This window comes from Miniopterus schreibersii (assembly GCF_964146895.1).
Source record: "Miniopterus schreibersii genome assembly, chromosome: 14".
In the NCBI taxonomy this organism is placed as follows: Eukaryota; Metazoa; Chordata; class Mammalia; order Chiroptera; family Miniopteridae; genus Miniopterus; species Miniopterus schreibersii.
Window position 1 is genome coordinate 32942115 of NC_138114.1, and position 22110 is coordinate 32964224.

Here is a 22110-nt window from a genome sequence, read left to right on the forward strand (position 1 = left end):
GCAAGGACGAGGGGCCAGCTATGGAAGGTCACCAGGGTGGAACACCCAGGACACCCAGCAATGCGAACAAAACGGTCAGAACAAGGATTGGAGAGCAGGATTGATCACAGGACCTCACCCAGTCCCCCCGTCCACCCCTGGGATGGTAGGTATTGGAGATGAGCGCTGTTAATCAGGACCTCGGCCCTAAGACGCCCTCTCCACCCTAGACTGCTTGGGTCCCGTGGGTCGGCTTCTCCTGAACTTTTCCCCCTGGACAGCGGTTAAGCCACGCACCAGGAGGTGGCCAGGTAGACCCTGTCGGGGCACATGCTGGGGTTGCAGACTCCACCCCATCAGGGGGCTGCACGAGGCAGCCGATCACAGATGTTTCTATCATCGATGTTGCTCTCTCCCTCTTCCTTCCTCTCTCTGAAAGCAACAGAAATATACATATGTGTGTTATATATATACACACACATATACATATATAAAACAGAAGCATGCACTGGCGCTTAATTTGGGGCACTGCATGGGACTGAGGTTGCCAGTACAGCGCCTCGCAGCGGTGGCTACTTTATATTTTCAGAAACTAAAGTAAAGAGAAAATGCTTATAAAAATCTATTCCGGGACAGATTACTTTGTTCCTGAGGCCGCTGCAGAAGGGAGGCAGGGTCCTGCACAGAGAGACGTGAGCCTCGCGGTGCGGGCGGCGTCGATCTAAGCGACTCTCCCTCCGGGCGCGGCGCCCTTCCCGCTCCGCAGGGGCAGGGCCGGGCTCTGACGGCCCCGCCACCCCTCCACCCGGCCCTAGGGGAGTCGCGGGGCAGTCTGGCGGCAGCAGCCTCATCTCCGCGCCTTCCCCGCGTTTTTATAGTCGCCTGGTTGGTATCCGAGACCTGCGTCCCCGCGATCATAGCGCAGCCACCAGGCAGCGCGTCCATTGGCCGCGTGGCGCGTCCGGCCCCGCGGGGAGCTCCAACCCCCTGCGCGCGCCCTCAGCCCCTCCGCCCATTGGTCGCCCTGCGTTCGGAGACCCGCCCCCATATTCGAAAGCGTCTTCCCGGAGCCGGTGAGAAGCTCCCAACGCGAGCCAGCCGCCCCGCCCCGCTCGGTGGCAAAAGCTCCGCCCACTCCCAGCGTTCAGTGCGGTGCCCTGGCCGCCGTCGTTTGAATTTGAAAACAGACTTCGCCTCGGTGCCCGTGGTGCTCAGGCAGAGCCGGCTACACCTACTTGCAGGTGAGGGGGTGGCCCAGGGGAGGGTCGCGGGGGAGGAGGTGGGTGACGGCGCACAGACCCGGCCCGAGGAGGGAAAACGGCTCTGGCGATGTGAGCGCCTTCAGAGGCCCGTGACGCCGGCGAGGCGCCTCTCGGGCTTCGGGTTCCGGAACGACGGGGGCCCCTCGGGCGCCAGGCGCTCGGTGGAGGGTTGAGCCTCGCGGTTTGGGCCGGGGTTGAAGTTGCGTCTCCGTCTCTTGTTAGCTGAGCGACGCAAGGTAACCTATTTAACCTTTCTGGGTCTCAGTTTCCTTATTCGTTAAGTGGGGGTAATCATAATAGTACCTACTCTTTAAGTTCTTGTGAAGATAAAAGATGACATTTGTAAAGTTGTTAGAAACAGTGCCGGTATATATAGTAGGCGTTGAGCGTTTGCAATCATTGACGTTTTTACTGCTGCTGCTGAGGCTTAGGCCTCTTTGGCCGAGCGTGTTTTCCCGAGTCCCCGAGGCGGGCACTTTCCGTGGCGTGGGACAAGGCCCCTTTTGCGGGGCGCGCCCTGCTGTGGTCCTCTCTGCATTTTGTTTCCAGGCTGCTGCGGGTGCTGGGGCTTGTCCACTTGGGGCTTTGCAGTGCCCGGTGGCGGGGGGTCTGGGGGGTGTGGAGAGTGCAGTGACTGCTGACTGTCCCCCCGGTGGGAAGGTTTCGGTTTCCCCATCTCATTCCACCTCCCGCTTCAGAGGTTCCTGCCTGTCACGATTCTCTGATACTCCTCCTGGAAGGACCAGTTGACACAGGTCATGGCCTTAAGCAACCCTTGCTTAAGGTGATCAAATTCAGATTTTTTGAAACAAGGTAGCATGTTTACCCAGAAACAGCTAGCAGTGTATATATTTTATTAAATGTCCAAGATCCGAGACTTCAAGTCGCAAAGTAATGTAAAGACTCGTCTATTAGTTGTGAAGTCTTTTTTTTTTTTTTTTAGGCTATATTTTATTGATGACATTCAGAAATCTCATCCAGTAGCAGATTTTTATTTTTTATTTTTCCACAAATCTTCAATTATGGAATCTCCTGGAGGAAAGATAAAAATTCAGTTTCTCAGTCATGGCAACAGCCTTCTGAAGTGAGGATTTTATAATAGTTAAGAGACAGTTTATTCATTGAATACTGAGCATATGAACAAGTACAATCTACTATAAGCTTACTTTTTAAAGGAGGTACAAATACTCTTTTTAATTCAGGAATTTTATAAAAGATTTATCAATACATTTTTGGGGAGAAAAAATTAAGTGAAGGCAAAGAATGAAGCTTACCTTCGTTTCCTGATTATTTCAATGAAATTTGAGTTATGAAATGTCAAGCCAGTACTTTAATGTTTTTGCAAGTGTTTTCCCTATGTTCTAGATCAGTGGTTATTTTTTACTCTATCAGATACCCTTTTCTTAATTTTCAACCATAAATTGTATATTTGAAGTATTCTATCAAACTATACTTAAGTGATTTCCCCATTTTCATTACATCATTGATTATACAATAAAAAAAAAAAAGATATTAAACTTGTTTAATTGTATGGATGGTTGATCCTGTAGTTTACTGGGCCTTGTTGAAGGTAAATGTATAATTTCCTTAGTCTTTTTGCAATTTAGAAAAATAATGAAAACAACCTTGTTGTATTGAGTTGTGGGGTTTCAGGGCTTATCAAGGAAAAGGTCTGACCCCAAAGTGGCAGGAGCACACAAGCTTTATTGGAGTAGCACTTTGTTAGGATTGCATGCAAGAGAAGTCCCTACAGCATGAAACCTTCCAGAGTCTAGAGGGAAGGGCACCACCTAGCAGAGGAAGAGGGCAAGGAACTGGGGGTGGGGAGAGGAGAATCAAAGAGGGGACTTAGGTGTTTAAGTGCTGTTGGTCAGCATAGTTTCTGGGTCAGAACTCCCAACGTGCTTCAGTGGCTTTGGGTCTTTATAGTTCTCTGACTAGCAGATGTTGGATGCAGTTTCATGAGATGTGCAACACAGGCTCTAAATGGCTAAAAATAAGTTTATCTGAGCTATATTTACAAATGGCTGTGTAAAAATTTGGCTTTGGCACCTCAGTGGGTTTTTGAACTAATGTTGCTGGCCTGCTATGGAGAAGGAAACAACATAGGGCCATATTTGGCTCATTTATATAATACCTGTGGATGCCCATTACTACTTTACTGGGCCAGGAAAGTTTGGGAGTCACTGTTTTTTGGATATTTCATAATATTGTCAAAGAACTGCAAGGAGCTCTCTTTCTTTCTCCCTGATATTATGCACCTAGTAGATGCTCAGTACATGTTTGAATGTTAATATTTTTTCAGGTAAGGTTATCCCTAAATTTAGGTTTAGCGACTTTATGTTTCATTTAGTTGTAGTAGTTTACTGATGCATTATTCCACATTGACCTTTAATTTTTAAGATCTAGGATGTGTCAGGTACTGTTTCAGATATGTTCACTTAGTTTATTTCCCTTTTCACTTGTATTATTTGGAAGCATTCAATTGAAAATAATTGTCCAGGTAACTAAGTTTAACTCCTAAATGCTAAAATGTTACAAAGTCTATAAGTAACATTCTTCAGAAGACACTAAATAACTAACACAAGGTTATAGTTTACTCCACCCTTTCTATCTGATTTCTGAGAGGCTTTCAGGTAGAATATAAGTGTTTTATATTGTCTTACTAAATGGATTATCTGTACTAATGAAATCTCTTTGTATGAATTTATTCATAGGTTCGATCATATGAATAATACTGGTAGGCTGTGTCCAGCTGTATTTGATTCAGAAACTGTAAGTAATATGATCTTTTGTCTTTCCCATGGGTCATCATGTTATAGACAAAGCAGTCTAATGTTTTCCTTCTGTGGAAATCTAGTTATATGGGAGGAAGTATGGGCTGGACTCACACTTTTTAAACTCCATAGTATTAAATGCTGATTTACCTAGGGTGTCTAAAGAAGTTGTTATTTTTGCAGAATGGAATCTAATTTAAATCAAGATGGGGTGCCTAGACCATCATATGTTTTTAGTGCTGACCCAATTGCAAGGCCTTTGGAAATAAATTTTGACAGCATTAAGCTTGATCTCTCTCGTGAATTCTCCTTAGCTGCTTCAAGCACTGAGGTAAGTACAACAAAAATATTATCATGATTATCATGATTGAGTGGAAATGTTTGTGGTGCACACACACTTGCAGATAGGTACTACTGGAGCCGAGCTTTCCAAACTTTGGGTTTAAGGCAACCTTCTAAAGGACCAAAGTTTTGCCATCTCAAGATAAGCCTTTTGGAATATTGATTTTAAGTTGGTTATTAAGAAACAGATGACTCAGAAAGAAAGAATCTTTGATTCTCCCCTTTCCTGCCTAAGGTAATTTGGATGGAAAGGCCTGATTCAGGAAGGGAATCTCAGCATGATCACCTTTAGGATTTTCACCTTAGCCTAATTTGAATTAAGTATGGTAGATAGGAAAGATCCAAGCAGGGCCTGTTAGCTAGATCCCCCCTCCGTACTGCCTCCCCCCCCCCCCATTTCTGGGTTACCTGGCAGGAATTTGTTTGGGTTATGCTTTTTTGCCTGTTTGCCCTTCAAAACCCTGCCCCCCTTCTTCTTTTTCCATATTCTTATGGACCTTCAAATGTGCATTTGTATAATAAACTTTGGACATTTTCTTCTGTCAGTCTTTGTTAATGTGATTTTTAGCCTAGCTAGAAGAACTTAGAAGGTGGGAAGCAAATTATTTTTTTTTAGCCTTCACACTTCTTATCTCAGTAATTTTTTCATGGTGCCTTAAATACATAACAGTTCCTTTTAAAGTAATAGGTGCACTATGCCCCTAGGAATTGCAAGCCTTAGTTTAATAAAAAAAAAAATAATGCAAATTTTTAAAAGTTAAAATAATTCAGTAGTGTTTAAGAAGTAAAAGTCCTTTCACCACCCTACCTACTACTACTGTAATGTGTGCTTTCTGTCCTTGTAGACTTTTTGAGTCAATCCATTTATGTCCTAATTGTTACCTCTTAGATTGATAATTTTGATGCTTTAGAGAGATGGACTAACGAAGTTTATAAAGAATGAGATGAGATTGGGCATACGTTCACAGTGGTTTGGCAGAAGACTGTAAGGATGATGGAAGGGGAACAGAGAAAAGAATAGTACTTACGTAATACCATCGTGTGTCAGGCTCTTTCACTGGCTCATTTAATCATACAGAGAGAAAGCAAAGAGGGTAGGGAGGGACTAGTGCCTCTTGGTTTATAAAAGTCTTAGCAATGTTTTGTACTTGCCAATGAAGAGAGGCTTTTCATGTATTTTCTTAAAAATATTTGTAAACATTTCATGGTATTTGATGTTATTGTAAATTATATTTTTCACGGCTTTATTGAAATATAATAAGATACAATAAACTACACATATTTGAAGTATAAAGTTTTACAAGTTTTGACATATGCACATACTCGTAAGACCATCACTACAGATAGTGAATATCTCTATCACCCCTAAAGGTTTCCTTGTACCTTCTTGTAATCCCTTCCTCACATCACACATCCAAGTCACTACTGATCATTGTTCTGCCATTATACGTTAGTTTGCACTTTCTAGAATTTTATATAAATGGAATAAAAGTTATGTGTTCTTTTTTTGTGGAGGGGATCTGGTTTCATTCACTCAGCGTAATTATTTTGAGTTTCATACCTATCGTGTAAAAAAAGGTCATTTCTTTTTATTGTCCATGGTATGGATATTCCACAGTTTATCCCTTCACTTACTGGTGGACATTTGTGTTTACATTGTTTGGCTATTATGAACAAAGCTCCTGTGTACTTTTGTGTACAAATCTTTGTATGGACATAATTTGATTTTAAAAATGAACTGGGCTCATTTCTTCCCTAAAGGAAGCAGTAAAGAGGATGCTATATAGCAGAAATATTCTAAATGCATGATGAAATTGAGCATTTGGGTTAATAGGCTATTCTGGTTATTTGTGATTTATTCTGGAGTTTTATGTTTTAGTGCTTTAGAACCCTGTTATTAGTATTTAGTTAGAAAGGTTAGGATTTTATGGAAAAAAAGCTTATTTAAACTTAAAGTAGAGGAAGTTTTACAGTATTTTTTTTAAACAGATTTTTTTTTAATACATATGAAATGGTTAAAAACGAAAAATCACTGTTTGCTTAGAGTTTGTATAATCTCAGATTGATTGTTATGTAACAGCCTCTTTAAAGAAGGACGATCTCTGAAAAGCCACATTCTGTATTTTTAAAATATAATTATTTTGTTCTTCATTTTTAGGCAAACAGTTTGGAATCCAAAGAGTATCTCCAGGTTTGTCTTCGAATAAGACCATTCACACAGTCAGAAAAAGAACATGATTCTGAGGTTTGTGTTGAATTTAATTGGGTTTTACTATTATACCTTCATTAAGTGGGCAAAATATAGTTGTTTCTATTATTTATTGTGGGATTATTTTAATTTGTTTGTTCTAGGGCTGTGTGTATATGCTAGATTCACAGACTGTTCTGCTGAAAGATCCTCAAAGTATCCTTGCTCGATTAAGTGAGAAAAGCTCTGGGCAGGTGGCACAGAAATTCAGTTTTTCTAAGGTAGGTACCCTTGTGAAACTGAAGATTTTTCCTTTTAAGGAAAAGAGACTTGTCTTAGGCTTAAATGCTACATAATTGTATATAATTACCTATATACTACTCGTGCTTATGGAATTCAGATCTTAGGCACTAGTATTTTTTGTCAAGGGTAGGACTCAAATTTCAGGTCTGTAAATATATATTGGAAGTGAATAAGTCACAATTTAGATCTTATAATTTTTTTTTTAAGAAATGTTTTTTCAGAATTCAGATGAAAACTTGTTTGGTTGGGTCAGAATTCTATCTTGAAAACTTTATGAGAGTAGTTAAACAATTGTGTATTTGTGGGAGTTGGGAATATGGCACCTATTTTAAGAATGAATCTCGCCCAGCAGGGCATGGCTCAGCGTTTGAGCATCGACCTAGGATCCAGGAGATCAGTGTTTGATTCCTGGTCAGGGCACATGCCCAGGTTGCGGACTGCAGCCGATCAATGACTCTCTCATCATTGATGTTTCTACCTCTCTCTTTCCCTCTCCCTTCTTCTCTCTGAAATCAATAAAGATATATTAAAAAAAAAAAAAGAATCTTATAAAATGATTTAAAAATTTTAAACATGAGAGATAGGGTAGAACTCATTGTGAATATTAACTTGAATTTTCTAAAAAGATTTGTTTTAAAAATGCTTACTTAGGTTTTTGGTCCAGAAACTACACAGAAGGAATTCTTCCAGAGTTGCGTTATGCAGCCAGTAAAAGACTTTTTGAAAGGACAAAGTCGGCTGATTTTTACTTATGGGCTAACCAATTCAGGAAAAACATATACATTTCAAGGTAAATTGTTTTAGTTTTGCTGGGAAGGAAATAATGAAATCCTAAAATTCACTCATGTAATACTTGCATGTAGTTATGTTTCCATTACCTCGTACATTTGCTCCATTTTTAACAGTAATAGCATAATTGAATGTGTACTGCTGATGGCTTTTACTTCAGATTGATTTAATTCATTAGTGAAACTTTTACCTACATAATAGAGAATTAGATGTTAAAAGTTCAGAAAAACAATTGATGTGACTTAGTGAATTAAGCATGGTTAACCAAGGAAACATTTTATATTTCATTTTACTATTATACTGTGGTTATGGGTGATTGCAAATCTATGGCCTGATCTGAATGTAAAATTTTAGGTTTTGCATCAAAATAATAGTTGATGAAATATCTATTATACAGTGAACCAAAGTGATTAACTGAGTAATTCTTCAATTTCTCTCACTTTTGTCTTAGCTGTTTACTCTTGCCTGTGGTGGTATAAAAGGAGCTGTGGTAGTCCAGGGACATTTTTGCTTTCTTAACTCTGAGGGAGTATAAAACAAGAATTCTTTTCACAGGCACAGAAGAAAATATTGGCATTCTGCCTCGAACCTTGAATGTATTATTTGGTAGTCTTCAGGGAAGACTATATACAAAAATGAACCTCAAACCACATAGATCCAGAGAATATTTACGGTTATCACCAGACCAAGAGAAAGAAGAACTTGCTAGTAAAAGTGCATTGCTTCGGCAAGTGAAAGAGGTATGGAAGTATTTTAGTATGTAAAATATATTAAAATCATGACTTTTCATAAGCTCTTTAGTTTGTTTCAGCCTATATTGGACTGTTTATAGTGGTGGTAGTTGTCTTTTTGAGAAAAGTTATTAAAAGCTTGTTGAAGACATCTCTTCTATATTGTACAAACAGCAGAAATGTTTAAACAAAACAAGTGTAAGTGGTTCTGAAATCTTTTTTGGTTGTTATAGAAACAGCATTGTACTTACTTATAATGATTTAAATTTTTTTTTAAATTGTAAAAGTAGTATGTATACACAAAATCTAAATACAGAAATATGCAAAAAAAATGTGAAAATTTCTTACAATTTTATTTTTGAAGAAAAAACTACCATTAACTGATTGGAAAGTATCTTTTATGATCTTTTTCTCTGTATTACAAAATCTGTATTCAGAGTTTTCTATACAGGGGTGGACAAAAGTAAGTTTACAGTTGTAATACAAATAAATACAATAATTAATGCATAATAATACAAGAATGAACTGTTTCACATACTCACAATGGTAAACCTACTTTTGCCCACCCCTCTGTATGTCTATGTACACAAATACAGTCATATGTATATGTAGGGTATAGTCTTTCTTAAACAAAAATGAGATTTTACTATACGTATGTTCTGTAACTTGCTCCTTCATTTAATACATTTTAAGTCTCTTAATACCTTAATTCATGTGTCTGTTATCTATTAGGTTATGTTTTCTCTCTGTATCTTTTTTTTTTTTTTGCCTATATCTTCTCTGCCTTCTGGATTTTATGTTTTCAGACATTTAGCCTATTAAGGTTATTAAAAATTAACAGTTTTTGTAAATATCAAAATATTGTGGGGATTTTCTTTATTAAGACATTTAGAAATCAGGATTCAAGGCAGTAAAAAGTTGTTGATTAGTGGAGTTCAGAGTTCATGATTATAGTCTGTGAAAGAAAAATATTTTAACAGATTATAGAGACTAGTTGATAATTTCATAGATAATAGAGAAAATTAGTCATTAGTAGATAACTATATTTTTATTTACTGATTGTGAAGTGTGTTCCTAGAAAGCAATTTGGCAATATTATTTAGAGAACTTAACATTTTAAATCTACCAATTAAGATTTAGGTATATATCCTAAGAAAATGATATACATGCAGAAGAAAATATATTAAGATACTGATCTTAGTATTATTTTTAATGACAAACTCTTGTAAATAGTCTAAATGTTCAATAATAGAATAATAAAATCATTTCACTTATTTAGTTATGTGGCCACCAAATATTTACTAATAAGTTTTAATTATAGGGAGAAAAAGCTTACAGTATAATAAGTGTGGAGAAAAGAATAGATGGGAATTTATTGAAATGTTAGTAATTGCCTCTGAGTGGCAGGGATTATATATGATGATGTTCTTTGTAACACTCTTATGTAGTTTCCCAGATTACCTTTGTGAGAATGTACTATTTAACTAGGGAAAAAATTAATAAGCCCTGGCTGAGTAGCTCACTTGGTTAGAGTGTTGTCCTGATATACCAAGGTTTTGGGTTCAATCCCTAGTTAGGGCACATACAAGAAGCAACCAATGAATGCATAAATTAGTGGAACAACAAATCTCTCTCAAATCACTAAAAAAAAATTAAGACAGAGGTTATTGAATTGAGTAGATGAAAGGTTGTGATTTGGTTGTTGACTTATTTGGATAGATAATTAATATACTGGTTATTTAATCTTAACTAAAAATGGTTTTTAACTTCTAAAAATTATCTTTATTTTTTAGGTTGTTATGCAAAATGACAGTTATGACACTCTTTATGGTAAGGTTTCCTTTCTCACTTTTAAAATGATTATATGAATACACTTGAAAAACTTTTAATTTTTGAAAAACTTGTGATTTAATTTCTTCAGTGATACAGTAATATTTGGAAAATGGTACATTGCTATATGAAATGTCAGTTAGTTTTTGAAGTGTAGGTGTCTTGATCTGTTCTGTTTTCTTATTTTCAGTCACTTGCTTAATTTTGTGATTATCCTTTTTTTTTCTTGCAGGAAGTTTAACAAACTCTTTGAATATCCCAGAGTTTGAAGAATCCATGAAAGATTGTGAACAAGCTAGCTTCAATATGGATAATAATATAAAATTTTCTCTGTGGGTTTCTTTCTTTGAGATTTATAATGAATGTATTTATGACTTGTTTGTTCCTGTGTCATCCAAGTTCCAGAAGAGAAAGATGCTACGTCTTTCCCAAGATGTAAAGGGCTATTCTTTTATAAAAGGTATACTAATGGGCATTTTTAATTTTATTGCTCTGAGGTTCCTTTCTAGGCTTGATTATTAATTATATGAAAGAAAACTGTACATTGAAAAATGTATTACAAATTATTAACATCAAAATAAGGGAACCCAGCCGGCTTGGCACAGTGGTTGAGCATTGACCTGTATGATCCAGGCGATCTCTGTTCCATTCCCGGTCAGGGCACGTGCCCGGGTTGTGGGCTTGATCCCCAGTTGGGGACGTGCAGGAGGCAGCTGATCAATAACTCTCTCATCATTGATGTTTCTCTCTCTCTGTCTCTCTCTCTCTCTCTCCCCCTCTCCCTTCCTCTCTCTGAAATCAATAAAGATATATTTTTTAAAAAAGATAGTGGAAGTTTGTGCTTTGCAAGTATGTTTTGGTATGTTAATTAAACCTGAATACAAAGGGGTTTATTTTAGTATTGTGTTTATTTGAGTATCATTGATTGAATTTTGAAGGATACATAAAGCTGTGTGTGTTGATCTTCACATTATTCTATTGCTTGTAATAGTGTCCAAACTTTGGGGATTCGGAAATGTTCTTTCTTTTTTCCCCGGAAATGTTTCTGTTCTTCCACAGTGGTATCTTTCCAATCTTTTTAAACCACTACTCACAGTAGGAGCTACATACAGATTAATAACATGGTCACCCAATATCTCTGTATAAATATATGTATATATTTACGACTCAGAAGTTTTATTATACTTACCCTTACTACAAGGAATGCACTTTGATGTTTTCTATATTCATTTTTACAAAGTGCTGGTTATGACTAAATAAATTTGATTTTATGACTCATTAATGAGTTGTAATCTGGAATGTCTCACAGGTAGGTAGTTTTGTAGGTTTAGTATGTACTGTGTTCTGTTTTTTTCTTTTTTTTTTCTTGATGTCTAATTCTAAGGAATCTTAGCCGTTTTTTAATTTTCCCTTTGGGTGACCATAAAAGAACATTTACTTCCCGTTTGTATAACTTAAATACTGGAAAATTATTTAAATATCCTTTTGTGTACCTCTTTTCTAGTGGAATATGGAATAACTGAGTTGATTCCACCTAGGGCATGTTAGTAAAAGAAGGATTTCGTTATATGTCTTTGGGAAAAGATTACAAATCTTTAATGAGATTGCAATGTAAAACAAATACTGGGTTTTTATTAATTGATACATGTCCTATATATTTTTTGAAGATCTACAATGGATTCAAGTGTCCAATCCCAAAGAAGCATATAGACTTTTAAAACTAGGAATAAAGCACCAGAGTGTTGCCTTCACAAAACTCAATAACGCTTCTAGCAGAAGGTAAGGAGTAAACCCTATGGTGTAAGCTTGAAGCACCCAGGCTATTCTCTGGTGATGTAAATACAACTAAAGGTTAAAGTGGGCAGTAGGTTTTCTGATAGGTAATGAATTCATAGGCATAAAAACATTCTGTAAACTAAAGAGTGCTAAACACATAAGACTATCAGGACTATTCCTTGTTTTGACAAAATATTTACTAATTTGCATGAAGTCTCAGATACTTTTACTCTTTTTTTTATGTGACTAAGCTTAATATGTTAAGAGTTGCCTATAATGGAGGACTTTGTTCTGTATCTTTCCCACTTACCCCATGAACACAAGCACTGTGTGCATACTGTTAGGAGAGAATCTCAAGGGATCAAAAATAGGATGTTTTGATGGGGGACGAGAGACAAAAGGAAATACGTTTAAATATTGAGATATTTAAAGCAGGTTTTTTCTTAAGTGGGAAGGAGCCCTGTCCCCCATACTCAGTATGACATGAGGGTAATATATGATCCAGATAAGCCCATATTTAGGCCAGATATGTGCTTGCTTTAGGTATATATTTTAGTTGTACATAATACTGTTTTGACTAATATCATCTCTGTAAGCAAGTTGAGACTATTGTAAATGATTATATTAGTAGAAGGAATGTTAGGAAAAGGAGTAGGTTCAAGGGACTTGGGGCTAAATGAAAGATAAGATACTTGGTTTTAGATACTCAGGTATATTAGGTGGCAGAGGAACACGGGGTTAATATATCTGGCAGCTAGTTGGAAAATGTAGTGCTGGATCTGTGGCTATATTAGGATATAAATAGATATCGATTTAGATGCTTGTGTCTCCTACTTAGAATGCAGAAATTAAAATGAAACATAACATTTGATCTTTGTGTATTTTAGTCACAGCATATTCACCATTAGAATATTGCAGATTGACGATTCTGAAACACCTCGTGTATTGAGAGTCAGTGAGTAAGTCAAGCATTCTTGAAATTGTAATTATTTTTAATTGTTTTGAAGAACTTTTAAAGTTTTTTTTTGTTTATTCAGATTGTGTTTGTGTGATCTTGCTGGTTCAGAACGAAGCATGAAGACACAGAATGAAGGTGAAAGGTTAAGAGAGACTGGGAACATCAACACTTCTTTATTGACTCTGGGAAAGTGTATTAATGTTTTGAAGAACAGTGAGAGGTCGAAGTAAGTGTTGCTGAAAGTGTTATTAGCATATTAAATATTATAATATTTAACCTTTCAACTTCACTAGTTTTAGGAAGTTGTTTTTAACCTGCTCCTTATGTAATGACTATGTATAGATTACGATTAAAATACTCAGAGATCTCCCTGGCTGGTGTGGTTGTAGAATTGTCCCGTGCATTGAAGGGTGGTGGGTTGGATACCTGGTAGGTGTGTGTGCTAGAGGCTGCTGATCGATGTTTCTCTCTCACATCATTTCTCTCCCTCTCTCTAGAATCAAGAATAAAATAAAATACTCAGAGATCTTGGGTTAAAAAAATAATAGAAATAAAAAAGTGTCAGTTCATGCCAGTGACTCATCAAGCAACCACAATATTTTTCATAGCAAATATATATCGATAGACACTTTACAAAATAGGATTCTCTAAAGTCACTTTATTCTTACTAGTACATTGTGTTCTTCTAGATGTGATAGATTTATGCTTTAACTTACCTTTTAGGCTGAGTAAATTCTAAATCAGTCTTCATTATTTTTATCTAGTTAAAGTGTTTCATGGCATCTGTTGTTTAATTGGTCTACACTAAAGAACATAATCCAGTTTTGTGTGATTTTCTTAACATTTTACCTAATGGGTTATTGTGAATGTTAGTAGTAGTATTTAAAGAAAACAACATAAATAGAAAGTGACTGTTATAGACAGAACTAATCACCAACCTAGAATTAAGTCCATTATAGCTAGGTTAATTATTTCTCTGTAAAACTTATCAGCATCCTGACTTCATGGGATTTGCTTTAACTTACAGTTATTTGAATTTTTTTCCATAGGTTTCAACAGCATGTGCCTTTCCGCGAAAGTAAACTCACCCACTATTTTCAAAGTTTTTTTCATGGCAAAGGGAAAATATGTATGATTGTCAACATCAGCCAGTGTTGTTTTGCTTATGATGAAACACTAAATGTGTTGAAGTTCTCAGCCATTGCACAAAAAGTAAGTATATTCAAACTTCTGTGGAATCTCTTAAACCTGTTATTGTTAAAATATTAATGATTTTTTTGGGGCTTGATAATATATTTTGCACTTATAACTGTAAACTAAGAAAAAATTGAAAATTAAAAATGTAAATATTTGACCAAATAGGAGGACGTGGGTAAAGATTGAGTTTCCCTTGCTAGAATTAAAATGACCTCAATACTAAGTGTTAATAATAGACACCTGTTACAAATTATGAATACTATTCTTGCAGTGAATTGTCGGCTTTTCTATTTGGTTCACTTAGTGGCTAATCGGGTAGCCCCCTCCTAGTAATAGTACTAACAACTTAACCCAGTAAATTTACCTGTAGTATACACGTTTAATTAGTTTTTGGTATCGGAGTGATCATTTAAGTATGCTGATTTCTTCTTGAATATTTGTTTGTGTAGGTTTTACTTTAAACACTCTAGTTGTCATTTGACTTAATATTTATAAAATTATTTTTTAGCGGACAGTTTTTGCCTTTTCTTTTTTAAAAGTCACATTGAATATTTTAACAGGTTTGCATTCCAGACACTTTAAATTCCTCTCAAGAGAAATCATTTGGATCTGTCAAATCTTCTCAAGATGTACCATCAGATATTAATAATTCAGATAATAAAATATTAAATGAAAAAAGATCTACAATTTCATGGGAAAGTAGTCTGGAAGACCTAGTGGAAGATGAAGATTTGGTTGAGGACCTAGAAGTAGCTGAAGAAAACCAAAATGTGGAGACTGAACTTACTGATGAAGATCTAGATAAAACATTAGAGGACAACAAGGCTTCTATTAGCCATGAGGAGAAGAGAGTATGTATTAAGAACTTGTATTTCTAATTATGACTTATTATTATTCTGAAATTAGAGTTAACAATACTTAAGGCTCCCTCTCTTCCAATTTTTTTCAATAGTACACTGAAGTTTTATATCTCAACTTTGTATTTTGAAAAATTTCAAACCTACAAGAAGACTAGTACAATGACTACCCATTTACACTTCACCTGGATTTGCCGCTTGTTAACATTTTACCATATTTACTTTAATTCTCTTTCTTAGCGTATTTGAATACACATTTTTTTTCTGTACCATTTGAAAGCAAGATTCAGACATAGTGATTGATACCTTATATCTACTTCAGCATATATTTCCTAAGAACATGGATATTTTCCTCTTGATCACAGACTATTTTCATACCTAAGCAATTTAATATTGATAGTATAATCTATTATACTGTCCACATTGAGATTTCTCCAGTGGTTCCAAAATGTCCTTTATAGCCACTTTGTTTTTTGATCTACAACTAAACTTAACGTTGCTTTTGATTGTCATGTTTCTTTAATTACCTCTAACATAATATAGCAGAGATAGTTTTGAAAAGTTGAGGCCAATTGTCTTAGAATACCCCAAATGCCTTAGAATATTCAGGTTTGACACTTAGGCAAGCCTATTATATAGGTGATGTTGTGAATTTCCCATTTTATCACATCAGAAGACATGACGTCTGATTTCCTTATTTTTGGTGATGCGAAGTTTTGCTCACTTGGTTAGGTTTTGTGTTTCAGATCTCTCTCCATTGTAAAAGCATATCTGTGGGATGATTTGAGGCCATGTGCATATCTTGTTCCCCAGTATCTTTTTACCCAATGATTTTAACATACTCCATCAAACTTTTACTTTGTGAGTCTTAAGTACATATGCTCAAAATGTCTACCCAGTGTCAATTATTATGTTTCTTCAAAAACCTGAATTGCTTGGTTCTCTTAAATTTATGGTAAATAAATAAGATTTAATAGCCTCTGTCCAAATACAGTAACCTTGTGTTCATGGATGTGCTTTAATGGTGTTAACACATTCATATCATAGTATTCTTTTGGGCTGTAGAATTCCAAGTAGATGGACAGTGTATTAGTTTAAATACTCATTTTAATAATTTACTTCAGTGTCCTTGAAAGCCATCCTTGGAAGCCACCTGTTTTGGAAATGAGAATGAAAACTGCAGATGCTACTAATTACAGTTTATCTGGTCACTAGGTGATTGGATCTCACTTACCTTGGGCTTCTGTAATGTAGTAATTCCGTCAGTGACAAAAGGAGCCATTAATAGTCCTATTTTAGTTTGTACTGATCTTAAACTGATGTTTATATATAATGTCAATTAAACTTGAAATGGTAGCGATATTTCTGAATTAACTAGGGAAAATGATGCTAGTTTATAATAAATTACAGTTTATAATAGATAATGGAAATTCATCTTATAATATCGATAGGTACTTCAAACTAAGAATTGCATCAAGTTTTTTCTAATTTAAAAAATTAAAATAATTAGGCTTTGCAAGCTTTATATTAGTATTTTAATTTGAGGTTTGGGAATATTAAAACTTGTTATAAAACAGTGATTAGGATACTTAACCTTATAATTTATTTAGCTAGAATAACTAGCCAGAATTTTTTTAAGTCTTGCACATTTTTTCTTCAGTGGTCACTTTTTATTGTTTTAAACAGTGGGAAAGTGTGTGGTTGTTTAAAATTATAAAAGTATTATATAATCATGGTGGAACCTGGAAAAAGTTAAAGATCTCTCATCTACCACTTAATGGATGTTTACAGTACATCTGTTTTGAAACCTTATTTTCTTCATTTAAACACGTGAAAGCATGAATTGTTAAAATAGAAGCCATCATTATTTTAGTAGGTGATGGTTCAATAATTGAACTAATCTCTTATGTGTAATTACAGAGTTGAGTTTCACTTTTTAAAATTTAAATACAACCACTACTACAAAACAACAACACTAATAATCATTCTTAGAGCCCAAACACTGGATCCTGTTATTTAATTATTATCTCAATATATGTTCTTAGAAGTGGAATTTAAAAGTCAGGATATCTAAAAGTATTTTCAAATACAAAAGTGAGACATTGAAAGATCTGTGGCCTCAAGAGAGTTAATTTATGTTGAGAAACTTTAATCAGAAATCTTAAAGATTATTAGGCTGTTATCTTAATTCTGTAATTTATTTTATTACAAATCTATACTGGCCATGTCAAGTGTTAATTGCTTTATCCATTGTCCATGTTACATGATTATATATGTGTGTTCAAAGGCTATAGAGTTGTCGCTCACACTTGGATAGTTATCAAAACCCCTTAAGGTAAGTTTATGTAATACCTCTTTGCCATTTTGGAAAGTGTTTTGAGGTACTTAGTTACCACTCTATATAACATTTAGGCTTTAGATTTTGACAGACTAATTTTAAACCCAACCTTAAGCATTTGCCACAGATCTGGTCTTTACTTTCCCTCTCCAGGAAATGTAGATGCTAATACCAGGCTCACAGAAAGTTGTGTGGGTTGAAAGAAATAAAATATGAACTCCCCAAAGTAGTTTCCTGGTGGTGGGTAATAGATGCTCAAATTTTCGTTTTCTTTCTTTTATTGGTGTAGCTGGGCAGTGAGACATTTCAGTTGCTATAAGTCTGTTTCTAAAATTTAAGGGGCCCACCTGATTTTTCAGGGTAATGGATCTCTGCAAATAAATAATTTTCAGTGATAATGTCATCCCTGTTAAAAGGGTGCATACTTAGAATTGACTAAATGAAAAGTTTTGAACATTTGGATAATATTTCTCTTAAGATATATTTTATTAGAATTTTAATATTTACATGTTATAGAAACTGTTGGATTTAATAGAAGACTTGAAAAGAAAGCTGATAAATGAAAGAAAAGAAAAATTAACATTGGAATTTAGAATTCGTGAAGAAGTTACACAGGAGTTCACTCAGTATTTGGCTCAACGGGAAGCTGACTTTAAGTAAGTTATTTCTTCCATGTCCTGATAAAAATTGAGAATTTTACTCACTTGTTTAAGTTTTTTTTTTTTTTACTTATTTTATATTAGGTGGCTTTTGAATTCTCACCTTTTCTTCATAGGCTTGAAAAATAGCTGTTATTAATCTCCATGATGATTCTGAAGTATACATAAAAAATTACTTATATCTGCTTTTAATTTATAATGTCCTTAACCTTAGAAATTTAAAACAAAAACACAAAGTAGTGCTTTTTTGTTTCTCAATGGGATTCATTTGTTTTATTCAGGGAAACGCTCCTTCAGGAACGAGAGAGATTAGAAGAAAATGCTGAATGTCGTTTGGCTATCTTCAAGGATTTGGTTGGTAAAACTGACACTCAAGAACCAGTAAATCAAGATTGTGCCATGAAAGTTGAAACCAAAGTATGTTAACTGAAGTATTAAATCCATTGAGGATTTTGGTACCAGGACTTAGTGTGCCACATCAATGATATGAAATGTTAATATACTTCAGAATTAAAGAAAATTACTGTGTAGCTTTTTATAATTAAGTATTCTTTGTTAAGGATGTAAGCACACATAGAGTGGTTTAAATATAGCTATTGGACTTGTAAAGTTTGTATTTCTGTTATATCTCATTTTGGTGTTGCTTGAGCCATTGTGTTGATTGTCGTTAGGTAGGTATCTTTTTGTCTGATTATCCCATATCCCTCTAAGATTTTTCTTAAAGAATTTTAAAGTTGTAAGGGACCTAATGGGTCATTTACTTACTGCTCTGATTAAAACAAATATGTTTATATAAAAACATATTGGTAGTCGAACTAAACATTCCCTACTATTGAAGAAACATTCTTTTCTACTGTTTCAGCTGAAGCTGAAATTGTTCACACCCCTTTGGGGTTGTTTGTTGTTTCATTTTATTTTTAATTGATTTTAGAGAGAAGGGGGAGAGAGAGAGAAACATCAATGTGAGAGAGCAACATTGATTGGCTTGCCTCCCTCACATGCCCTGACCAGGAATCGAACCTACCACCTTTTGGTGTACGGGATGATGCTCCAACAAACTGAGCCACTGGGCCAGGGCTTGTTTTATTTTTTAATTACTCAATTTGGGTGTCTGTGTTGGTGCTGTCTAGGCTCCTGCTGTCAAACCATCATTATGTGTCCCTGACATGGTTTGGGTCTTGATCTAAGATGGGAAAATGGAGCTTTGTTTTCTCGGTTGTCGCAACAAAACATTTTAAGACTCATTACGTAACTGAAAGTATACCTGAACTAGATAATCATAATTGTTCTATAATGACTTATCACAGTTTACAACATTGTTTGAATGGGGATCTATGTCTCATGTTCCACAACACAGAAAATGAATAATAGAACACAACTTTTTCATAATTGGAGATACTTGATATAATTTATTTAAAAAATATTTCAAGTTGTTAATCTTTTTGCTATGTGTTTTTAAAGGTGTCTAAATCAGATGGTATCTCACTGTGAGAGTGAAAGCCACTGTTAACATTAGGCATGTGGTTTTTGCTATTTTTAGGAAGCACATAATTATGTAGAAATTGAAGATATTCTTGATTCTCTTCAAGATGATGTCACTGATATTAAGAAACAGGCTGAAATTGCTCACTCATATGTTGCATCTCTTGCTGACCCCCAGGAAGCTATTGCTTGTTTAGAAATAAAGTTTAATCAAGTTAAAGCTGAATTAGCAAAAACCAAAGAAGAATTAATCAACACCCAGGAAGAGTTAAAAAAAAGAGAAAATGGTAAGTAAATGTATTTTACTCATATTCGGATGATATAAATGTATAAAAAGACAGCTGGTTAGTATAAGATTTTTTTTTGAATCCTCACCGGATGATATGTGTATTGATTTTAGAGAGAGATGAAGAGGGGGAGAGAGAGACACACAGAGAGAAACATCGATGTGAGAGAAACAATGATCAGTTGCCTCTTGTACGTGCCCCAGCTGGCATTGAACCCTCAACCTAGGTATGTGCCCCGACCAGAAACAGCCCACAACCTTTTTGGTGTATGGGATGCTTCTCTAACCAACTGAACCACCTGGCTGAGGCAGTATAAGAGATTTATGCAACTTATTTACCATAGTGACCAGAAAATTATTTGATTTGGGTAACATAGTTAATATTTTACCATTTTTATGGCTTTGTAGTAAATTGCTGTTAAAATATTTTTTGCTTTTATTTGCTTTTAGACTAATATTATTAGAAAATGGACTTCTCAGAAAACAACAAAGAAACAAAAAAGAACTAAGTATTAGCTTCATTAGCAAATTAAGAAATGCCCTGGAAAGTTGTAAAGCTATAAATTTTGTTCTTTATGAGATCATACAGTAGGAGATTTACTCTTGGCTTGCAAGTTTGGGATAGAGTGACTCCTGTGTTTTAAGAGTTAGATAAAATACTCTGCCCTTTTCTCTGAAACAAGATGGGTAGAAAATAGGTAAGCCTGGCCAGTGTGGCTCAGTTGGTTGAGTGCCGTCCATGCACCAGGAGGTTGCAGGTTCAATTCCTGGTCAGGGTTTCAGACTCAGTCCCCATTAGGGGGTGTGCAGGAAGCAGCTGATCCATGTTTCTCTCTCATTGATGTTTCTACCTCTCTTCCCCTCTCCCTCTCTCTGAAATCAATAAAAACATATTAAAAAAAAAAAATAGCAGGTAGGTTGTGCTTTTACATTACAAAGTAGTCCAGAAAGGTACTAGCTCCTTCTCTTTGACGTTATTCCAGATATTTTTTACTATTTAGCATATGTCATTCATTTTTTTCTGAATGTTTAAAGCGGCTTTTTCAGAAACATTACCCTCTGGTGGTAGAATTAGTAGCTGAGTGCTGTGTGCTTCTGGTGCTGTCAAAATCCTTTTTTCTGAATATAACACTAGTTGAAGTGTCTACTGTAGTAGCTTATGTTTTGTGATTATTCAGTGCTAACATCTTTTTAGGTGCTTAGATGTTTTTTCAATATTTTTATATTTTGCAGAATCAGAAATTAACTTCAATTCATTGGTTCAAGAGCTTGAGAAATCTAGAGAGGTAATACTTTAAGCTTTATTTTTGTCTTGATAAGGCACTTGATAATTAAATAATTGAGGAGGCATGAATTATGATAAGGTTCATTTATTTTTAATATAATTAAAGTAATAAATGAATTGATTTAAAAAATTAAAAAATGTGTCTTCACCCTCATACCTCTCTTCAGTGATGGCCACTGGGAAGTTTGTTCAGCTCTTCCAGAAAATATATACTTACATAAATAACACATACGTGCACCTGTTAAAAAGTTACAAAAATGGGATTGTGGTTCTGTGTCTTCTCTCTTCCCTTAAAAGATGTCTTGGAGATTTATACATCAACATATACAGATTTTTGTCATTTTTTTTTTTTTAAACTAGGTGCATTAGATGATTTAAACTTTGTTCATTTTGTCTGAAATTACTGAATGTTTTAAATTATGGGCTATGGCCTGAGCAGTGTGCAGCATTGGAATTCTGAAGATCTCTGGTACCTTCTTCCTTTAGATCAGATAACCATTCCAAGTGGTTGTAGATAGATTTGACATTGATAGGTCTAAATATGAAATTACAAGTATACATGGAGGTGAAGTGAATTTAGAGCTCTAAACTTGCTGTTTCCTGGCCTCCTCTGGCATAAGTCTTCTTATTTTAACTTACATTCATTAGGATGAATGTAAAGAACTAAATATTTTAAGATATGATCAGCTACAAATAACTCAAGATCTGGGCATCTTATATCCAGTATTTAAAGAAGTAACCACAAGAATGTACTTAGCAGAAGACATTACAGCTACTGTTTAGACAATTCCTAATCTTTTATTTTTTCTAGTTATAAAAATAGTAGATGCTAGTTGTAAAAATTCAGTTATATTAAACTATGCAAGATAGAAAATTGTCCTGTAATCTTTCTCCTAAATTACAAAAAAAGAGAAAAAACAAATAAGCTGGTTGGTAACTCTTTTACTTTATACATATTTTTATAGAACAGTTACTATATACTCTTTTAAGTGCTTTACATATATTCATTAAATCTCAGAACAGCTTTATGATGTAGATACTATTATTTTTTATTTTTACAGAGATATTAAG

At 35.2% G+C, this 22110-nt stretch overlaps 1 protein-coding gene across 3 annotated transcripts in view; it reads left to right on the forward strand.

Moving 5' to 3' along the window:
* The first annotated feature begins 1118 nt into the window (after positions 1-1118).
* Positions 1119-22110, forward strand: part of KIF20B (kinesin family member 20B) — a 54213-nt gene continuing 33221 nt past the window's right edge. For 2 of the 3 annotated variants that reach the window (XM_081158670.1, XM_081158672.1), the window contains exons 1-18: positions 1119-1220; positions 3959-4016; positions 4202-4349; positions 6519-6605; positions 6713-6829; positions 7503-7641; positions 8196-8380; positions 10165-10201; positions 10434-10661; positions 11869-11980; positions 12865-12936; positions 13015-13161; positions 13985-14147; positions 14693-14983; positions 17844-17983; positions 18268-18403; positions 19527-19755; positions 20988-21040. In XM_081158670.1, the coding sequence (XP_081014796.1) occupies positions 4203-4349; positions 6519-6605; positions 6713-6829; positions 7503-7641; positions 8196-8380; positions 10165-10201; positions 10434-10661; positions 11869-11980; positions 12865-12936; positions 13015-13161; positions 13985-14147; positions 14693-14983; positions 17844-17983; positions 18268-18403; positions 19527-19755; positions 20988-21040 (2283 nt within the window). In that variant the 5' untranslated portion in view covers positions 1119-1220; positions 3959-4016; position 4202. The remainder of the gene's footprint in view (positions 1221-3958; positions 4017-4201; positions 4350-6518; positions 6606-6712; positions 6830-7502; positions 7642-8195; positions 8381-10164; positions 10202-10433; positions 10662-11868; positions 11981-12864; positions 12937-13014; positions 13162-13984; positions 14148-14692; positions 14984-17843; positions 17984-18267; positions 18404-19526; positions 19756-20987; positions 21041-22110) is intronic. The other variant, XM_081158671.1, reaches the window with a different exon arrangement.